Source organism: Haliotis asinina, chromosome 16 (assembly GCF_037392515.1).
Source record: "Haliotis asinina isolate JCU_RB_2024 chromosome 16, JCU_Hal_asi_v2, whole genome shotgun sequence".
NCBI lineage: Eukaryota > Metazoa > Mollusca > Gastropoda > Lepetellida > Haliotidae > Haliotis > Haliotis asinina.
The window spans coordinates 8,216,499-8,231,585 of NC_090295.1; the positions used below are offsets into that span (position 1 = coordinate 8,216,499).

The 15,087-nt window shown below is 38.5% G+C and overlaps 1 protein-coding gene across 5 annotated transcripts in view; it reads right to left on the minus strand.

Moving 5' to 3' along the window:
• The window catches only part of LOC137268827 (5'-3' exoribonuclease 1-like), a 66,646-nt gene that overhangs the window by 11,643 nt on the left and 39,916 nt on the right, over window positions 1-15,087 (minus strand). For 3 of the 5 annotated variants that reach the window (XM_067803392.1, XM_067803389.1, XM_067803390.1), the window contains exons 28-37: window positions 10,069-10,204; window positions 9,850-9,912; window positions 9,222-9,424; window positions 7,714-8,065; window positions 6,908-7,021; window positions 5,936-6,331; window positions 5,287-5,425; window positions 3,871-4,099; window positions 1,218-1,296; window positions 702-815 (exon numbers count right to left, since the gene is read on the minus strand). In XM_067803392.1, the coding sequence (XP_067659493.1) occupies window positions 702-815; window positions 1,218-1,296; window positions 3,871-4,099; window positions 5,287-5,425; window positions 5,936-6,331; window positions 6,908-7,021; window positions 7,714-8,065; window positions 9,222-9,424; window positions 9,850-9,912; window positions 10,069-10,204 (1,825 nt within the window). The remainder of the gene's footprint in view (window positions 1-701; window positions 816-1,217; window positions 1,297-3,870; window positions 4,100-5,286; window positions 5,426-5,935; window positions 6,332-6,907; window positions 7,022-7,713; window positions 8,066-9,221; window positions 9,425-9,849; window positions 9,913-10,068; window positions 10,205-15,087) is intronic. The other 2 variants (XM_067803393.1, XM_067803391.1) reach the window with 1 other exon arrangement.

A 15,087-nucleotide genomic window follows, 5' to 3' on the forward strand; every position in this document is an offset into this window, starting at 1 on the left:
TAAGCATCATTTTTGGATGGCCATATAGATTTGCTGCAGCATTATTTTGCAGAGACAGGTACTCTGTGATGGTTTGCGATCAAGAAGTACCTGGCACTGACACACACTGACTGTGACTTGTCCACTTATTGGGGACATATGGTGTACCATTTTGATAGCTATGCAACAAGTTTAAGAGGCACTTGTTTGCGTGGCATTTATAGCTATTCATTCTGTTGCTAGTGCACAACAAAAGGACATCATTTCATATTTTTCCACATCCTTGTAGCATTTGTAAGACCATCTGATATTATGGGTAGTGATTCATTTACTTGAGATGCATTTTACATCTCTAGTTGACCTGCACGTGGGCATTATTGAATTTATACAGTGACGTGACTGCACATATGTGAGTGTAAAGTGTGTCTACTTAGGATGTAAACATTCTAAGTTGGAAATTCAGAGGTACATAAGGAAATTATAGTAGCTCTAAATTTGATTTAAAACTGATTGCATAGTGTGAGCTTTTTAATAAAAAATTTAGAGCTATCATAATTTCGTCATACCTCTGATTTTCCAACACAGTACATTTATCTCTATTCTACCATAATTACGTTATTTTAAAAAATATCCTTATTGTGTTGGAAAATCAGAGGTACATAAAGTGATTGGCATGTCCAAGGGACACAATTCTGCAGAGCAAAACTGGGTTTGTGACTCACCAGATGAAGCAATGCTATGCTTGCAGCACTCTCTGCAGCCTCCTCCCGGCTGCCACACTCAGATCCTTCAAACCTTGCCCCATTTGTCAGCATCACCATGCTTGTGTAAAGACCCTGCACAAACACACAAATCACAGGCTTCAGCGACTGAATGGTACATATAGTTTCATGGGTGATTGAGTATGTAAGTGTGTTTAGTTTTATGCCACTTTTAGCAACATTCCAGCAATCACAATGGGAGAACACCAGAAATAAGCTACACACATTGTACCCATTTGGGGCTTTCAACATAAAAAGCGATCACCTTAACAACTAGGCTACCCAAATGCCTTGAGAAAAGAATAAGAATAAGAAAAGCCATTTGATGTTACTAATTGGATGAATCCAAGACCACAGATGAGCAAAGAACAAAAAATAATGTTCTAAATGATCACTAAAACACCTAATTTACAATTACTTAAATCCCCAACCACTGATTGCCCTTCAAGGTGACCTCACATGCATAAGTAAACAAACCTTTGTACGCTTGAAGTCGTATCCTGGTGCTGAAAGTCCCAGATTCTTACACCTGGCCTCCAGGTCCAGCACTGGATTCCTGTAATATGAGTGAGTTGGTAAAAAGTCTGAAAACAACAACAGAATACCCTACTGCTGACACCTTTAGCCACATGTCTAAATCCAAAGCCTAGTAAACTTCTGTTAGATCTAAGTTGCTTAGCCAGTAACAGTCGACATAACAACACAAAATTATTCTGAAAATGACACAGAAAGCTAAGATGGGGCTGGAACATGGCAGGTTAGCCCATTATGCCGACGCCAGAAGGAAAGAAGAAACAAAAGGACACATCAGAGTAAATATGGCAGACTGAAACTATAAGTGACTCCATAAAGTTAAGAACTCTGCACAACAAATTCTTGCAACTTAAACCACAAATGCCCCTCCAAACAATCAGCGACTAAATTTACTGATAACAATATTACTGCAGCAAAATATAATCCACAGAATCAACGAAAACTAGTCCACTTAGAGGACTTGGTGTATTCACATGTGGCCAACAGTTAATTACAAGCAATTGATGTAAAGCCATTCTGAACTGTACTCAATGACCATCAGGGCTTTTCAGATGGATGAGTGAGGGAAGACTGATCTTATACCTCTACCACTTTTGTGAACATAATTCCTAAGGTAAGTCTCTGGAAATGTGAATAAGAGAAGATTTGTCACAGTCATCAATATTTAAGCAAGATCTCTCCCAGGTGCATTTGGTAACAGCTGAATCATGCTGCAACAGAAACAAGTCAAACTTGTGAAACATGCTTATTAAATTTTTTTTCAAGACTATTGTTGATATATTTTATGGATAAATACATGAAGGTAAGGTTTGTTTCTGGCCCAGAAGTAAAAGATGTGAATACCTGATTTAGTGCTTTGGTACTTGCACTGGTGCAACCCAATACCACAAAATGCAAACTAGTTATGAGTCTAACTTGCATGAGGTGAAAGTCAAGTTTTGAGAAATAAATCAACAATAGATCTACCATTATAAACATAAATATGTCAGTTCATTTTTAACAGCTATAGCACTGAAACACTGCTATTCATAGACACATATCAGCTGTAACAGATCTTGTAAACAGGGATCAGCTGTTTCTGTGCGTTGCTATGGTTTCATGGGTACTACATCACAGAAATATGTGTATAGAAAGGTTGTTGAGAGGCATTTAGAAGTCGATATTCTAGTATACGACAAAATGTTATGGATGTCAACTTCTTCTTTATTGTTTTCACAATAGCCCAGAAACGTTGTGAAAACAATAAAGAGGAAGTTGACATCCATAACATTTTGTCGTAAATGTGCACAGAAACCTCTGACATTTCAACACCCTACTTGCAACTGGAATTAGGCTGGTGCAATAAGGGTTTTATGTTAGGTTGCACCTAGTGCAAATAAGTTAAGTATTCTTCATCAAGCCCTGCGTTTGACAACCATACACACTTTTGTGGCCACCTTTTGTGAACAACTGCATAAAACATAACAAGATCCACCTTTTCAGTTTGACTGAAACCTTTGTCTAATCCAGGTGCATTTCTCCATAAATCTCAACACAAACTCTATGGCTACAAAAGCAATGCTATGATGAAATTAAGACAGCAGCAGCCCACAGAACAGTAACGTAAGTAGGTCTTCATACACCTGGTAAATCATGCATCTCGAGGATCCATTAACATAAGACAAGCGCAATGAACAAGTCAACATCATGGAACAGCATACCCCTACAAAACTGTGCAAAACCATGCAGCATGTGTACAGTGCATTGTCAATATCAACACTTTTCGCTTTTGTGAGTTTGCTTTCAAATTAAGTCCCCAAAACATCCACAAATACTGCCTCGGCAGAAACAGTCACATTGTGAGGACATGATCCATGCAGCAAAACAGTTGTTCAAGTCTCCATCACTTCACTTCAAAATATCAAACATAAAATGTATCTTTGTCATCAACTATGTCATCAACAGCTCCTGTTGACACATCGGTTGTGACCATTGCCTTTTAGCTGGAAAATATGTCTGAATTTGTCCAATTTGTACTGTTTGCAGAATACCTCTATTATAAGTAAAATAGATGCATGTTTGTCATATGGACAAAACACATAACCTTCAAAATACTTCCACGAATGTAAAACCTTTACCATTTCCATGGGTCCACATAATGTTAATCTGTATCTGCATAGGTACGGATATAAAAATACGCAGGATATGGTAGGCCAAAAATTAGAAAACATACAGCAAATATGAACTACAGCAATGGTGTTCAGTCTTAAATATTTTACAGGTGTATTTATTTGAAAACATATTAAATTCCATTCACTGCTCTAAATGAAACTAATAAATAAGAAAAAATAAGGACTACATACACCTAATACAATAATAAAATATATAAATAATAATAAAAATATATAATAATAAATAATATAATATAATAAAAAATAAGGACTACATACACCTAATGCATAAAAATCTGGAGCCCTGCATTTCTGTGGAACAAGCACCTGTCTCATGCCTTGTGAAGATAACCTGCATTACATAACCTAAACTTTAAAAATAGGATACTTGAACAACCCTTTCAGCCATGCAATGTTACGGTAAGCACAAACAAACCACAACACACCCTGTGTCTAACCTAGGTCCAGAGTCATGAGGTCGGTGGTTTGCATGACCATGACCTTGATGCTGTTTCCTTTGACCTTGCTGTTGATGCTGTCTTTGTCCCTGACCTTGTTGCTGCCATTTGTCTTGCCCCTTCTGTTGGTGTTGTTGTTTTTGCTGTTGTTGTTGATGCTGCTGTTCCTGTTGCTGCTGTTTTGGTTGTGGTGGAGAAGTCTCCTGTTGTTTAGCACCTACAAAATGTTTGTCACGAAATGGCATGAGGGAGGATGTCTACAAACTAACACCACTGTTATTATTCTTTATTCAGAGCTACCTGTCTACTTTCATTTTCAGAAACAGAAGTCACACATGATGCTCAAAATGATTCACTCATATACATTGTGAATAGGGCGGCAGTGTAGCCTGATGGTTAAAGCATCCACTTGTCACACTGAAGACCCGGGTGTGATTCCCCACATGGGTACAATTTGTGAAGCCCATTCCTCAATAATTCCGCCTGAATAATTTTCCTGGAATATTGCTAAAGGCGGTGTAAAACTAAACTCACTCACTCACATTCTGAACATTAGATCAAGCCGAACCCATGATGCCTGATTTTTGAATTTTAAACAATAGATCAAGCTCAACCCATGATGCCTGATTTTTGACACAGTGATTATAAGAGACATTTCCTGAACTGAAGTAACTGAGAGAGTGAATTTTGTCTTACGTCGCACTCAGCAATATTCCAGCTGTATGGTGGTGGTCTGTAAAAATTCGAGTCTGGACCAGACAGTCCAGTGATCAACAGCATGAGCATTGATCTGCGCAAATGGGAATCAATTACACATGTAAACCAAGTCAGCGAGCCTGACCACCCGATCCCATTAGTCGCCTCTTACGACAAGCATAGTCGCCTTTTATGGCAAGCATGGGTTGCTGAAGGCCATTCTACCATGGACCTTCAAGGGTCACTGAAGTAAGAAATCTCTATGCAGAGTTATAAAGGGCTAGAACTATGACACTTCTGATAATCAAGAATGGGTACTATTGGTAGGGATACACACTCAAATAAATGATTACAGCCTGAACACTGAACACTGAACACTACTATTCTGCTTCTAATAAATCAACAAAGAATACAATGCTCTCAGTAGCATACCATGACCCTGAACTCGTATCACATTACAAAGTGCACACTTTTGTTACAAATGGAACTCCTACACTTAACACAGACCTAAACAAAACATATCACAAAACTCATCATCACGTTGGATACATGGGCTCAGTTCACAAAACTGGCCCATTACAACAACTGTGTCTATTTGACAAGACTGCTACGGGGTATAGGTCCTATACTGACTATCGCTGGTGCAGAGTGCACATCACAATTGTGAAATACTATGATAATGCATGTATTATTATAATCATCACTCACCATCAAACAGTTCCTGCACTGATAGCTGTTTCCCATATGCTTTTGTTGGTGATGAAGTACTGGGCACACTACCTGCCTCTGGTGTCGTACCAGTCTCCGATCCAATCTTCAACATGTGTTTCAGAGCAGAACTACCATCCTGTAAGAAAAGAAAGAGAAAGCAGAGATATACAGTTTCGTTATATTTCAGCAGCATTACAGCACCACCAGAGAAGAATCTCTTGCCTGCTCAAAACAATTAAATGGCTCATAAATACAAAAGTGGCGTACATAGGTCTGACTTATATGCTGCACCGTTTATTGTTGGTTTCACAATGCACTCCACTTTATGATGGAGATATGCAAATAGCCAAGTAAAAACCATCCAGTCCCATGACTGACATTGACAATATGGAATCAACCAGGTCACAGAGTTTAACAATGACATGCACAGATGAATTCTGAGGGAATTATTCTCACCCAGCATCCCTACAGACTGGCAAAATAATTAAAGAGACAGAAAGGGAAGTGTGCTTGAGAAGTGATAAACATTACTGTGAAAACGTATTCACGTCAATCTCTAAATAAGAAGAACACCATAAGCATATTCTAACTCCAACATCAGATTTTCCTCATTTGGAAGGGAAAAGATTGATTGTGTCTCTCTCACCTGTTCTGTGGCATTATTATTACTGTTGATTCCTCTTTTGACCTCTTCCTCCTTCTGGGTCTTCCCTGACAACTCCAAGGAGTCCATCATGGCAATAAACTCATCTTTCTCTGCAGCATCCTTCTGCAAGCTAGCACGATCAAACAGGGTCTGCAGATCAATCTTCTTGCTGCTACCATTTTCTGATTCCTTAACACTGTCACATTGTTCACTCAGTTCTGGTTTCTTCTGGTGCCGTGTTGTAGGAGGAGTTATCTGCCCCAATGCAAGTGCTGCCTGTTGGAGTGACGGTTCTTGGTTGAGTTTGCCACTTGATGGCGCTGTCTGTACTGTGCCAGCCTGCAGCTCCTTCCACATGTTGGCAAACTCTGAGTTGCTTGTTGCATCTTGGGAGGGCTACAATGACAAAAATAATTACAGTACAGCAGGATCACCTCTGATCCAGGAAATCTGGTGTCTAATGGTACAAAGACCAACAAGCAACTCTTCCATCTTGGCAATCCTACTAATACACCAGTCATATAGCAGAGTTAGAGTATGCCAGTTAAGGCTTTTGTTGTTTTGATTAATCGAGCCCTGGAATCACATATGAAGGTATAATTCCAGGGACACCACTCTGTCTGTGGAAAGGTCTGACTGTAGACAGACATGTTTTGAATTTGTAAAAACTCTAGGCTTCTTTACTTTAACTACATTCAATTTATATACAGAGCCATATTCATTAAATATTACAACGTGATGGACTGAATACAATTTGCAATGGTTGACATCTCTGAACAAAAAGCCAATGTGCAGGTCATATGGGACACTTTGGCAGGAAAAGGGAGGTAATCTACTGCATGAGCGATTATATATTTGCTTCAGGAGCAAAGGAATTTAAGTGTCCATGCAACCATTAGAAAGGAAAGGGAGATATAAATATGGTATGAATCAGGACAAGGAAAAGATGTACAGTTTGAGATGAGTACTCACTTGTGACTTCCCTCCTGTCTGTTGAGTTCTGTTTGGCGTTCGTTTAGAGAACTGTGTTTGTGAGACTTTTGGTGTGACAAACTGGGGATTGTTGCTGGTAAACCCACCATTCTTCTGTGAAAAAAATGAAAGAAATCTTTAGTGTGTGTGACAGTGTCAAAGTTCATCCTATTTGTAGTGAACATTGTCATTGTTTTAAGTTCATTCAATATTCCTCAATCATGTACTTTGACAAATACAATCGCAATGCTGAACCAAGCGTAGTCACGATATGTTTATGGGTAAGATGAAATAGGGTTCAACATTATTGCTCTTGCTTACAGTGTCCACTGATAGTATAGAATATTAAATGCTGTTTTTCTAGTGATAGCTCATTGACATACCATACCATGTCACTGCTGAACATGAAAAAACATTCAGAAACATAATTAGGACCACAAGGAAACTAGTCAATAAATATCCAAACCGCTGATCATCAGGCAGAGTAAGTACAAGTACAATCTTCTAATGTACTTCTGAATGATCAAACCACCAATCTACTATATCATAGAGGCAGTCAATTATATTCAATTTCTTTCTTCAATGCATTTGAGATAACTATCTGAAAACAAACAACACCCAATAAGAAAGTAACATACTTTATGGATAACAACTTCTTTATTATAAACGATGTATTGTTTTGGTACAGATCATCATACCATTGTCAGGTGAGAGTGAAAATCATATATAATGGAGAAGTTCTTATCCATATAGTATCAACTTTTCTTATAACTCACCAACTTCTAAAATGCCAAGTTACAAATCACCTGTCCAAATCCTTTATTAAAACTGTCGCTTCCATTGTAGTAATTGTATTTGTCATGCTGTTTCTGTGATGAGTCAAACTGGTCATTTTTGTAATTGGGATGGCGATCTGCAGACCCCCATTGCATATGGGGCTCCTTGACCCGTCCTCTGTGTCCTCCCGACTTTGACATGAGATCACTGTAGCTGTGGTTGGTGTTAAGATTGGTTCCTGCCCCTTGACCCCAGCTGCTTATTGCTGGACGGAGACCTTGAGCCGCCTCGTGAAGACTCCCTTTCTTCTCCTTTCTCTCGCCATGGGTCAGATTGATCATCGCAGCTGCAGGGACACGGTAGCCTCGGTTTGGAGAACTCCTGGAATAATCCAGTCAGAATTAGAACTATTGTCAGCCTCCAAAAGGCAATAGGTACCAGTAGCCTGCCCTGTTGTTTATCTCTGATGTAAAACCAAGAGCCAAGAAACATAGCACCAATTCCTGGTTCAAATCCATGACCATATGTCTAGTCTTAATTACTTATGGGTATCCGTCAGAGCTATTATCACACTCCAACTGGAAGCCTGCTATAGGGTGTAAGAGTTGGCTACAAAGTGTCTGATAAGAACATATGGATAAAAATCAATGTTTATGTCAATGTCTACACTCGAATAAATGCCTGGGTATCCCCCATCTCAATATCCTCTATTATCCTGCCCAACCTTGGAGCCCGCTATAGCTACACTGTCTGGCAAGGACACTTAAACACACGAATAAATGTCCTGATGTATGCACTCAAGCTGACTGAAGCTAAATCCTTATACAAACACATGAATGTCTGGAGTCTTGAGTGTGTGCACTGTCAGAAAGAAATGCCTACAAAGGCAACTTCTAACAATGGAGTTTTATTGTTATTATCATCAAACAATACATTTCGTGATACAGGTAGTCGGTCTTATTGGTACCTTGGTAATACTTAGGACCCACCTGATCTGAGCAGCTGAGTTACCAATCCATGGCCCCACTCCATAAAGTGATCTTTTCACTTAGGTGAACTTGCTCCCTTACTTTATAATAGGCTTATGCTCACTGCAGCACTTAAGATGTCTTAGTGGAATGGAAGCTGGGATGTAATTCTACTCAGCATAAATGTGGTGCTGAAGACTAGAGTTACTAGAGCTACTAGCACCCTCGTAGGTGCATCTAAATTGCAAGCACCCCTCTTAAACAAACTCAATATACTTTATGGTTCAACGTATATAAGGTCACAACGTTTCGAGACAGTTCCTAGTCTCTTCTTCAGGTGAAGTGATGGTAAAACTAAAGGGATGCGGTATATACCATATTACCATCACCTCACCTGAAGAAAAGACTAGGAACTGTCTCAAAACATTGTGACCTTATATAAGTTGAACCATAAAGTATACTGAGTTTGATTCCACCAACTTCTAAATGCCTTTGAAACGACCCCTCTTAAAACTGAAGACTTCCCCATGCCTAAATATCATAGTTTAAACAAACCACCTGCAGCCTACCTGACACTGATTCCTCCGACAAACTCTGCATCAAACACCACATCATACAGGGTGTCACTCTCCTTCTCATCTGGGTGGATGCCGACAACCGTCCCCCTCAACCCTAGGGGGACGGGGTATCCCAGCTTCACAGCTACCACACGGTCGTACAGCCAGTAGGTGGCAGACTGGTCTGGCACCAAGGGACCTTGGTTGATGAGGGGCTAAAAACACAGCTGAGCATGATACTCATTCCAAACACCTTTGCATAAATTGAAGAGTGTCTGTGTGCATGTTTGTTGTGTTTGGTGCACTTAGCAATATTTCAGCTATATCACATCAACCTGTAAACTAACAAGTCTGGACATGACAATCCAGAGACTGATAATGTGACCAACAATTTTATGCTATGTTTACAATAACTGCAATTACACAATGAACTTCTCACTAACACACAACACACTTATAACACTGTCTTGCTCACAGTGAGTGAGTTTAGCTGTACGCTACTTAATGCAACATTCATGCAATATTCCAGCAATATCACGGCTGAGGAAAACAGAAATGGGCATCAGATTATCAATTTGAAAATTATTTGATTATTAAAATCTTGAGATTATTACCTTCTCATTAAGTCCCTTATACTTACTCTGAACAATAAATGAGGTTTCACTTGCATCTTGACTTTCTTCTGTTTCCTCCTGTTTTCCTCCTGAAAGAAAAATAAAACTTAACCAATCAGAGGAATGTGTCCAACACCACTGAGATATTAGCCTATGACCATAACAACCAACAGGAAGTGGTTTTGTAATGGCTGTAGTTATCATTTACAATGTTTTGAAGTTTTCCTGACACACAAAACACTCACATTAACCCTGTCCACCTCATCTTCAATTGCCTTGACTACGCCCTCTTCCAAGATGTCTGCCCCCGAGGACAGAGGCTTGATATTATTGCACGGCAGGTTCTTCACAAAGTCTATCATGTGCTTTAGCTTGTATTCACTGGAAGGAAAGGTAAACATACAGAAATTTCAAACTATATTAAAAATACTCAATTTTAGAATTCTATATTAGTTATCCATATTGTACTCTAGATGATGTGCCATTGAGACTGACATTCAATAATCGAAGGAAAACATACCAGCACCTTGAGTAAGCACTAGTTGTGTGGGTATGTGTGCTATATAAAAATCCAATAATAATAATAATAATTACACTGAGAAAGAAACCTTTATTACCCATTGAAGACATCACTGTTTAATAATTTTACAAAGTTATCACACATTGTGTAATAACATCGTATGATGCCGTACGTATGTGGTGAAAGTGATTTACAGTTATGACATCATAATGCTAATACCTCTGTTAAAATAGTATTAGACCTTGCTTGATCCTCGGAAAGCTAAGAGTCATCACACTCCTTAATTCTTGGGAAAGAATTACTTTGCTCGATATTATTTTGCTAATGTTGGGTGAGTAATAAATGAAATACTTAACCATGTCCTTTCTAATACCGCATTTATGAAACTCATGAATGGTATCAGTATCTAACTTGCTTTCGATCGTTATATACCAAAACATTCACTTGTTTCATAAATGTGGTATTACACAGGCCATTGTTTAGTATTCTCTATGCATGATTCAGAAAACACATAGTGGTACTTTCATGAAGTTGTTGTCTGCTTCGAGGTGACTGTTAAAAGCTCTGCAAACATTTTGGGAATTCTTGTGCTCAAATATTGCTTCATGGCAATAGAACTTAACATTCAAAATGATATTTTGCTGCGGGTTTGGCGGGACTTACAAAATTCCCCAGTCACTGACACTGATCCTTCAACATAAAAAAATCCATCTAAAACATATTTGATCTGCAGTGCATATGCTCAGGGCTTTCTGATGACATGGACCCCTATTGTCAAAATGTTTGTAGCTCCCAAAATGCTTAACTTTGTTCTTAGCAAATGTATTAAGAATGGGCTACGCAGGATAACGAACGCTTCGAGAATCGCTGCGCTGGTTACCATTAGCCAATTTTTCCACATGCTGACATCTTTGAATACTGGCTTAGTGTGAACAGTGTTGTAGTGTGCTCCATGTGCATCACCAGGAAGCGATCATATGTAAAATAGCTTTCAGAGTCATACAAGTACAAATCTTTTCGGGGTAAAAGTTCAAAAGGTATTATCGAATATCCACTTTAGCTATTTGATAAGCTGTGTTCTGATTGGTCAGTCTCAAAGGTTACCTGGAGCAACTTCCTACTAAGGTAGAGGAGTGTCACAAATAACACTGAGAGTAGGTTTATACAGACTGCCTCTTTTCATGCAAGCCTGTTCCTGGTTTTATTCCAAATTCCAGAAACAAATTTTCAGTGTTACTAAATGATCACGATTATGCTATATCATAAAGCCATGTGAGATAAAATGTCATTAATCAGCAGCATTTCGGCATGTGTGCTATGGCAACTGCTTAATCATCCAGAGAAGAAAATGAGTGAAGAAACTGAAAGCATGAACACCACTGGAGCGAGTGAGTGAGTCAGTTTGGTTTGTGATGTCATCTGACTTCATGTCACAATATGATTTGAATGATGTAACCACTGGTGATGACACAACTATGCACTTGTGTGTAATATCTGTACATATCAACACACAGAGTCAATTTCCAAGAATCAAATACTATTCAATCATGTTTTTCAACCAATCAGATTAAAGAACACAGTGACTTGATCTAAAACATGAAAACATATACTGATTCTTTTTCTTTCACATAGCAATTTTGATAGGGATATGTCTTCTTTCCAAGACCTAAAAAATGTCCATTGAATTACAACAGAATGACACATTTGATTATACTTATTCAAAAATTAGAAGTAAGCTTTGGGGAAAAAAAACCCAACAAAACAAAGGCATGTCTCATATATTTATTTTCTCATTTAATACACTGTAAAAATACTGAAATGCACAAGACCCGTATGTTCCTGAATGTTGTATCACATAATCAAACCAACAAAGATTCTGTCTTGTCAACCTGATGGGACAGAAATAAACAAATGTGTTCATGCTTCATTTTACCAAACATTTCATCATGCTCATAATCCACAGACAACTTATGTCCTCAATTACCATGAGATCAAATATAAAATTAGACATACACGGTAAACCAGCAGGGATTTATCCAGGATTTTGAATGGTTTCTACTTCAAAAAAGGTTTTTCGTTTTCACTAACACAACACATTTATGACATTGTCTTGTTCAGAGTGAGTGAGTGAGTTTGATTTTAAGCCACTTTTAGCAATATTCCATCAATATCACAGTGGGACACACCAGAAATGGGCTTTACACATTGTACTCATGAGGGGAATCAAACCTGGCCCTTTTGTGTGACGAGCGAACACTTTAACCACCAGGCCATCTCACAGCCCCTCAAAAGTTTAGACACATCTTGTTTTGAGTTTGTGTGCAATGATCTCAAAGCAAGCATTAAACCTCTTCCTGCATATTGGTCGTGTCATCAGTGAAGGAAAACCAATGACTATACAGACTCAATTTAGCTCTCATGTATATGAATCTTGTTTTAATGTTTGCTACAGATATGTGGTGGAAAAGGGCCTCTGAGTATGTCAGAATAAATCCTTGAACTATGCCATATATTAGTGGTGGTGTTCTGATACCCGAAAATAATCGAAAATGGATCACAAGAAGGATTAAAATCATATTTTTGATTGTTCAGATTTTGTTGCTTTAGTATAAGACTCATGAATGAAGTAAACCAACCATTAAAAAAACCTGGGGGAAAACCCTGAAGATTGTGATTACATCAAGTCCTCCGATAACCAGTAGTGGATTTGGTGTCCGATTCCCAACGATAGTTGTGACACTGCTTAAAAAAATCAGCCTGATGCAACCAGGTGTACACACGATTCTCGCTGACAGAAATAAGACCAAGGTCATAAACAGCACATGATCAACAGTCGTGTAGTATTTAACAAACCTATTTGTGGCCATTAACCACAGACTAGTATCGCAGCAAATAATGTAGGCACACTTTTTCCATTTAAGCATTATGGAAAATTTAATGGAAACAATTCTTTGATAACAAAAATATCTTAACAGACACACACACTCAAGTGCACGCACGCACGCATACGAATCTGGTTAACTGATATCAAAGTAGTAGTTGGTGGTCTCAATATATTAAAATACATCTAAAACATTGTAAAGGTAATCACTGTCCACAGACCTTTTACATCTATGATTGTCATTTTAACCATCAAGAAAAGAGAACCATCAATGCAGATACAAACCACTCAGACTAAGCAATGGAACACACATTTCAAGCATGACATAGATTTGGTGTCCATTATCAAATAACTTCACATGTAGATAGTCCGCAATAACCAAAAACAGGCACTTGTTTGAGGTAGAACACTAGACTTGAGCAGCATTCACCAATCTCCATACCATCTATCAACATGGCAAGAATGGCAGTGAACAGGGCTTTGGTGGAATGAGACAGATGTCACAACTAATTCTAGCATCACAAGTGGTTGTATGATTCACTGACCCAAAGACTGAGGTAGTGAGGTAGTGAGGTAGTGAGGTAGTGAGTGAGTGAGTTTAGTTTTACACCACTTTAAGCAATATTCCAGGAATATCACAGCTGGGGTCACCAAAAATGTACCCATGTGGGGAATCAAACCCAGGTTCTCGGCGTGACAAGCGAATGCTTTAACCACTAGGTTAGCCATCCGCCCCAGGGCCATAAGGATTCCCTTGGTCCTGAACAGGCACAGAACAAACCCTGAATTTCATTTCAGTTTCCTGGGGTCATCACCTATCTGACAATACCCAACGATGTAGCTACCTACTCGTATAATGAAGAGCACCAGCGGTAAGGCATGAAACAGATAGGAGACAACTACTCTTGTTCCCGAAGTTCACATGAGCCGTAACATTCTTCAGTCTTTGCAACTGTGTATGTCTGACAAAGCCAGAGCAGTGTTTCTCCTTCCTTACATAGTTCTGGTGACTGAAAACAGATTTAAATAAATTCATGCATAAAATTGAAAAACACTGGCTCTCAACATACATGAATACAAAATGCAGGTAATCTGGTACCGATTGTACACTCTGGTCCCATCATGTTCTTCATGTGAAAAACAGTATTACCAAGTTTTGTGTTAAAACATTTTTTTCTGCAGCCAAAAATAATTTGGCAACTTTGAAACAGACTTTAATACTTTAAAACAGAAATGGATATGATACTCAACATTGCCTTTACATTGATTCTTATGATACTCAACATTGCCTTTACACTGATTCTTATGATACTCAACATTGCCTTTACATTGATTCTTATGATACTCAACATTGCCTTTACATTGATTCTTATGATACTCAACATTGCCTTTACATTGATTCTTATGATACTCAACACTGCCTTTACATTGATTCTTATGATACTCAACATTGCCTTTACATTGATTCTTATGATACTCAACACTGCCTTTACATTGATTCTTATGATACTCAACACTGCCTTTACATTGATTCTTATGATACTCAACACTGCCTTTACATTGATTCTTTATCAACATCGCCTCAGTATTACAGCTACATTATGGTGGGCAGAAAATTATCAAAGACTGGACCAGAACCTTGGTTTAGTAACAGTAACATCCTATGTCAGATATGTATATCCTCAGCATACCACCCCCTTTCAGATGGTTCAAAAGCATCGGATATTACAGACACACAAGCAAAGCATATCTTTTCAGACTTAATACATATTTGTCATCACAGATTATCTGTTGGACTGACAAACACAGCACCTTTTAGTACAAGCACTGTTTCAGCTAGGACTGCCAATCTTCCCGAACATT